Source organism: Gymnoscopelus braueri (genome assembly GCF_963280865.1).
Source record: "Gymnoscopelus braueri genome assembly, chromosome: 10".
Taxonomy (NCBI): domain Eukaryota; kingdom Metazoa; phylum Chordata; class Actinopteri; order Myctophiformes; family Myctophidae; genus Gymnoscopelus; species Gymnoscopelus braueri.
In genome coordinates this window covers 4,949,042-4,956,442 of record NC_137611.1, presented here as the reverse complement: position 1 = coordinate 4,956,442, position 7,401 = coordinate 4,949,042, and the positions used below count along the sequence as shown (strand labels likewise).

Genomic DNA, 7,401 nt, shown 5'->3' with positions numbered 1-7,401 from the left:
AGAATCTGGCAACACTGGGTGGAACGTGGCAACGGCTGCAAATAATGACTATTTTCATAATCGCTTCCTCTGTCGATTATATTTTTGGATTATTTGATTAATCCTAAATGCATGTCTCTGCTCTCGCTCTCTCTCTCTCGGCCCTGGGTTTCCTGTCTCTCTACACTGAACTATGTGAAATAGCCTAAAAAGCATTTTTTTTAAAATCCAAAAATCGATTACTTTGTAAATAATAATAAAAATGTCTTTACAAGATTGGCAGATGTTGTAAGTTGCACTTCCTATTGTAGAGGATGAAAGAGGATGTATTCTTGGAAAGGTTTTTTTTTTTTCTTCTTCTTTCATTTCCAATCTTTCACCACCTTGGGAAAAACTGTTCCAGTAAACGACGAGATACTATTAGTCCCACAGTTTTCCCACTGATTTTACACTTGGTTGCATGCTGAAAATAGCCGATCTACAAGCTCACAGCGCGTCACTGTAGATCTGCTATTTTCAGAGCGCAACACCCGAGCGCAACCCAGCATAAAATGACTTGTCTTTTAGTTCTACTGGATCTCTTCTCCACTAGATCCCTCACTAACATTATAGTCTAGTTTTTATTTGTTGACGAAATTGTCACTATATTTAGTCTTAGTCATCATAGCTTAGTTTTTATTTCGCCAGTGAATAAAGGTAGTCGACTGAAATCTTTCGTCATAGTTTTAGCCGACGAAATCAACACGGATGGCTTCACCGATAGGTCAGCTGCTGTATCACCCATAAGGGTTATACGGAAGCTGACCAATCACCTCTGTAAATACACAGATTCACACACACACACACACACACACACACACACACACACACACACACACACACACACACACACACACACACACACACACACACACACACACACAGGATTGGCCAACTATAAATAAGTGTATGTGTGTTGTAAATTTAGTACAGTATACATTTATTTTATACTTTTATTTACATAATATCGTTTTTATACTTTTTTTTCAGATAGCAGAGGGCATGGCGTACATAGAGAGGAAGAACTACATCCACAGAGACCTGAGAACAGCCAACGTTCTGGTGTCGGACAGCCTCCTGTGTAAGATAGCCGACTTCGGACTGGCCCGGGTCATCGAGGATGACCAGTACACCGCCAGAGAGGGTACGTACGCGCGTGTGTGTGTGTGTGTGTGTGTGTGTGTGTGTGTGTGTGTGTGTGTGTGTGTGTGTGTGTGTGTGTGTGTGTGTGTGTGTGTGTGTGTGTGTGTGTGTGAGAGAGAGAGAGAGAGATGGAGAGAGAGACAGAGAGACAGAGTGCTAGTGTGTGAGAGCATGTGTGGAATTACCTAGATGACAAATCTGTCCATCTTTAACCCATTCAAACCGGGAACGCATCTGTGTAACCACAAACACATACTTTATACTTTGGCTATTCAAAAATAGCAGATCTACAAGCTCATAGCATGAGCTTGTAGATCTGCTATTTTTGAAAAATATTTTGAAAAATCTTTAAAAGCGAACATTTGTAACTCAAATCTTTGCTTCTGGGGGGTCCCTGGAACAAAACATTTTGAGATGGGGGTCGGCGGGCAAATACATATAATTTTGGGGGTCCTTGATGTGAAAAAGTTTGAGAACCACTGATATTAAAGCAACATAATGTTTTCAGAAAACTGTTAGGATTTAGAAGACATTTGTAGAATCCCCCAGAAGCAAAGACATATATATTCAAAGATTTGCCCAAATGTTCAAGATTCTTCAAAAATCGAGCAGCTTGTAGCAGATCTACAAGCTTGTAGCGCAGCACTCGGTGCCGCGCTACAAGCTTGTGTATCTGCTATTTTTTAATAGCCAAAGAAATCAAAAAATTACACCGATTATCACCCGGTCTCAATGGGTTAAATAAAACTGTGTGTGTGCGTGTGTGTGTGTGTGCGTGTGTGTATACGTACAGTATGTGTCTGTCTATTCCTGTAATAGCTCATTCATTGTTATGAGCTGTTTCCATGGGTTTATTCCCATGATGACGGGTCTTATCCTGTCTTTCTCTGTGACTTCATGGCTTCATGAAACACAGGAACATAGAGGGAATGAATCAGAAGGACCTTTTCACAGGCTTTCCCGGCGGGATGGGATCTGTCATCATGCTAATTCCATGGAAAAGGTCATTTTTACTATTATCAAGGGGACCCACTTCAGGAAACTGGGTCCTCTGTGATAAATGACAATCCAAGAATGTCATTTCCTTGTGCAGGACAAATTGAGGTTAAGATTCATGTCACTGTGTTGTGTCCTACTGTGTGAGCTGACCAGTCGCCAGTATCAAGTATAAGCTCACAAACGCAGCACGACGTGCTGTGGTGGGCTTGTAGATCGGCTATTTTGTGTCACGATCGTACGATGGAGTATCAAATATAAGCGGTTAAAACAGCAAAGCTTCCGTGCCTCAATATTGTCGCCTCGTTTCATCATAAACAACAAAAAAAGGCTCGCACACTGAAAGATGAAAACTGAGGCTTTTTAGATCAGGGGTCTTCAACAGGGGGTCCGGGACCCCTAGGGGGTCCTCAGAGCTACTACAGGGGGTCCGCCAAATCTTTGTGTGATATGATTTAGTTTTTTTTACATTAACCACTCGAACCCTAGAATTCCTTTTCTGAGGGAAACATTAGCCGAAAATGTAGAGGGAAAAAATAGCAGACTAAGTGATAAAAAAAACTTTTATCTGAAACACAATTTTATACAATATAGAGTAGGGGGTCCCTGCTTCATCTCTCTCTCAGCTAGGGGGTCCTTGGCCTGAAATAGTTGAAGACCCCTGTTTTAGATGCAAAAAATTGTCCTTTACTTTCAAAAGTGCAAACGGTGAGAGTTCATGATGGTCTGAGGACCGAAACGTGTCACTGTATTTCACCATGTCACTTTTTACACTTTTGTAAGTAAAGGACTGTTTTTTTTGCATCTATAAAGAGCCTGAGTTTTCATCTTTCAGTGTGCGAGCCTTTTTGTTTTTTATGGACTTTCATGCTGGCCTCTCGCACCTGTTTTCAGCCCTATTGTACAGTGGTTCTCAAACTTCTTCATGTCCAGGACCCCCAAATTGACACTTATTAGCCCGCAGACCCCCATTTGAAAAGATATGCCAGGCAGGGACCCCCATAAGAGAAGATTTTTTACGGCTGTAGCAGTGATTCTCAACCATTTTAATTTCAAGGACCCCCAGTTTGACATGCATTAGGCTACGGACCCCCATTTAAGGCCATTTCTATCTCTGGGACCCCAATTTATATTGTAACATCAATGTTAATTTAACTCTGAGAGTGTACAAATGGAATGAAATGGACCCGTTAGGGTCCATTTCATTCCATTTGGGTCCTAACTATCCATCATTTAGCTGGGGACCCCCTGGAACTCCCTCAAGGACCCCTGGGGGTCCCCGGACCCCACTTTGAGAACCACTGCTATAGTAAGCTTTGAGTTTAGAGCGCAAAATTCCCTACCTCATTTCACCTCATTTTATCAGCAATGAGAAATCTCACGGTGTGTGTGTGTGTGTGTGTGTGTGTGTGTGTGTGTGTGTGTGTGTGTGTGTGTGTGTGTGTGTGTGTGTGTGTGTGTGTGTGTGTGTGTGTGTGTGTGTGTGTGCGCGTGTGCGCGTGCGTGCGTGTGCGTGTGTGTGTGCGTATGCGTGTGTGGTTGACAGGAGCCAAGTTTCCCATCAAGTGGACGGCCCCAGAGGCCATCAACTATGGCTCGTTCACCATCAAGTCAGACATGTGGTCGTTCGGCGTGCTGATCTATGAGATCGTCACCTACGGGAAGATCCCTTACCCAGGTGATTAATGATTAACTGTCCTTTATGGTTTTTATATCATCACATCTTCCTGCTTATCATAGTGCTGCCATGCAGACAGTACTGTATGTCTGCTCAAACTTATAGTAACTTAAAGCATTACACAGTTGTGGGCTGCCCTCTACTGGTCAAACATGTGTACTGCACAAATGCTGTTTGTAGTTTTTCTCTCTTAGACCCGTTTATAAGACCAGGAACGCATCTGTGTTATTTTAAGGTTTCTTTGGCTATTAAAAAATAATAGATCTACAAGCACTGAGTGCCACGCTACGAGCTTGTAGATCAGATTTTTTTTAAAGAAAAATCAAAAAAAAAAAAGCAAATCATTGAATATAAATATATGTTTAAAGCGAAAAAAAATGTACTACAATCTTTGGACAACAAAACAAATAGAAAATAATTGCAACAATTACAAAATGTACCAAAAAAAATCTAAACGAAAACTTCCCCCTAGAAGTTCTCCAGGAGGGGCTAAAACGAGAGAGACTTTCACAAGTTAAGAAAACATTACAAAGCCAGAGTGGCATAATAATGAAAAAATAATTCAAATTAGTACGTGGGGGTATCCAAATACCCTGTCACACTTTAGAATTAATTCACCAAATTTAATGCAAAAATAGACACAATTTGGCTTGAGCGTACTCACCACACAAAGTGAACATTCACGCTACTGAACACACAGAGGCATATAAAACCAGAATAATTCAAATTCAAATGAGTAGGTGGGGGTATGCCCAATACCCTCACAAGTTAGAATGTAATGCAAAATGTATTCAAATGTGGCTTTTGCACGAGTAGGCCTATATTCACCACACACACACTTGATCAAACACATGATTACTGAACACACTAAGGGGAGGAAGGGCCACAAAGGATTTTCGAGTGGGCAAAAGGGGAAAACGGGGAACAATCGGATACACGATTGATTACTTAGTGGACAAAGGGAATATGGAGGTACTCCTGTCATATGAGCCCTCCCCAGAACACATGACAGGAGCCGATCAAAAGGCTGAACAAAGAGGACCCTCGAATGACACCAAATCACTGAACAAAATGGACCCTGAGTGCTCATCAGAATGCTAGCCCAACACTAAACACAAAGCACGTGAGCTACCTCCCAACACAGTGAGAGATGGTCATTCTGATAGGCCGAAAAACACTTAAAGTGACTGTGTTAACACAAACAAAACTGCACGCAACAGCAGAGCACAACCAAACATAAAATGACTTGTCTTTTAGTTCTACTGGATCTCATCTCCACTAGTCCCTCACTAACATTTTAATCTAGTTTTTATTGACTAAATTGTTTTAGTCATCATAGTTTTGATTTAGTTTTTGTCAGTGAAAAAAGGTAGTCGACCAAACCAACATTTTTCGTCATAGTTTTAGTCGACGAAATCAACACTGGGACACACCTTCATCTCCATGTCATTGTGCCGTATCTATCCCTCCACTACTAGGTATGAGTAACGGGGAGGTGATGGCGTCGGTGCAGCGCGGCTACCGCATGCCCAAGCCGGAGAGCTGTCCCGCCGAGCTGTACGAGGTCATGACCACGTGCTGGAAGGACAAGCCGGACGACAGGCCCACCTTCGACTTCATCCAGAGCGTCCTGGACGACTTCAACACCGCCACGGAGGGACAGTACCAGCAGCAGCCCTAGAGGACTGGATGGATGGATGGATGGGGGGGCAGGGGGGGGGGGTGGTCATTTATGGTGTCACTTAGTCCAGCGGTTTTTAACCGGTGGTCCTTGAGGGAGTACGAGGGGGTCCCCAGCGAAACGTAGCACGTTAGCACGTAGCACGTACGAAACGTAGCGTCACAATCATTTTTAACCACTTAGCTTTGGGCTATTCAAAAATAGCAGATATACAAGCTCATAGCGCGGCACAGAGTGCCGCGCTATGAGCTTGTATATCTGCTATTTTTTTAAAAACCTTGAAAAAGTGTGCATATCTTTGAATATTTATATTTTTCTAAAGCGAAAATTAACTGATATCTTTGCTTCTGGCTGGGGGTCCCTGACACAAAACATTTTAAAATGGGGGTCCGCGGCCAAATTTATATCAATTTAGGGGTCCTTGGCATGAAAAAGGTTGAAAATCACTGCTATAATACGTTTAGTATCACTTTTCACAGCAAGGCAAGTCAAACGCAAGTTTGTTTGTAGACGGTAGCGCCTTTCAACAACAGGGCAATTCAAAGTGCTTTACATAAAGCATTAAGCATTATAAAGGGATAGTTCACCCCCAAAATGACTTGTTTTCTATCGATTAGTCACCCCATGGAGACTTGAATTCATGGATATGTTTTTGTTTTTTGTCACATTCCTAAGACAATACTTTGATCAGGGTCAGGGTTACGGTTGGCAGCGGTTCCGGTAGGAGACACAAAGAGTCTCCTTTGTGTCTCCTACCAGAACCGCTGTCTACTGGTCCGTCAGCCAAATTCCGTCAGCCGTTCCGTTGAATTATTGGTTTAGGAATGCAACAAAAACTTTTTTTTTTAAAGTTAGTTTTGGGTGAACTATCCCTTTAACACATTAAGACACAGAGCATTAAGGGAAGTGCAAGTAAAAACGTTAATAAAGTTTGAATATAATAAAAGATAATATAAGAAGTACAAAATTATAATTTGAGAATACATTAGTGCAGAAGAAATGATGAAATAAAGGTATAGCAAACCTGCAGTTTTCTTGGAGTTGGTTCCAGATGTGGTGAATGTTCTTTCACGTCTTTCACCTTTCAACAATATAGAATAAGGTAGGAAATATGATTATTATCACAATCATCAAATAGCCTACATTTCTCCGCTGACGCAGAGTGGAAGAGACTTCAAGTCATGCTTTACAAAAAAATATAAACATTGTGTTTTTGTTTGTCAGTTTGTTTGTTTATTTGTTTAAGTACATGGTATACATTTCATAAATTGTTCTAACAATATATATCTTTTAACCCATTAAGACCGGGAACGCATCTGTGTCACTTAAGATTTTTTTGGCTATTAAAAAATAGCAGATATACAAGCTCATAGCACGGCACCGAGTGGTCAGAATTTGGTCAGAATTTATTGAGAGGATAGCCCCTTGAGATGAATCTCATTTTAGAGGGGGTCCTATGCACATACATAAAACATTACATACAGTACAAGTACACAATACACACATGTACAGATACAGTTAGCTTGCTCACCCTCTGAGTTCCTGGTCGTAATAGGTGAAATTGACAACAATTTTGCTGAAGCTATAATAGATTTAATGATGGAGTACTGACTAGGGATATATTTTTGTCATTTCAGTCTTGTTTTTATTAACAAGTAAAGTGAAGGGTTGGTCACCTTTAAAGTGAACTTCATATTGAAGTGCTGTAACTAACCCTACCGGTGTGCATTTCAACTGTTCCTTTTTATTTTTCAATTTAGAAAATGTTCAAATCCTTCAATTTCACTGAGCTATTTCATTTCCTTTCATTTTTGTTAAATATATAATTCTAAAGCCTGTTTATAGTGTGTGTGGTCAATCATTTTCAATGCTATGTTGTTCTTTT

General features: G+C 41.0%; 1 protein-coding gene across 2 annotated transcripts in view; it reads left to right on the top strand.

Moving 5' to 3' along the window:
* lyn (LYN proto-oncogene, Src family tyrosine kinase) overlaps positions 1–5,527 on the top strand; it is a 33,078-nt gene extending 27,551 nt beyond the window's left edge. For both annotated transcript variants that reach the window (XM_080441093.1, XM_080441092.1), the window contains exons 11-13: positions 1,009–1,162; positions 3,704–3,835; positions 5,314–5,527. In XM_080441093.1, coding sequence (XP_080297219.1) covers positions 1,009–1,162; positions 3,704–3,835; positions 5,314–5,516 — 489 coding nt within the window. In that variant the 3' untranslated portion in view covers positions 5,517–5,527. The remainder of the gene's footprint in view (positions 1–1,008; positions 1,163–3,703; positions 3,836–5,313) is intronic.
* The last annotated feature ends 1,874 nt before the right edge of the window (positions 5,528–7,401 follow it).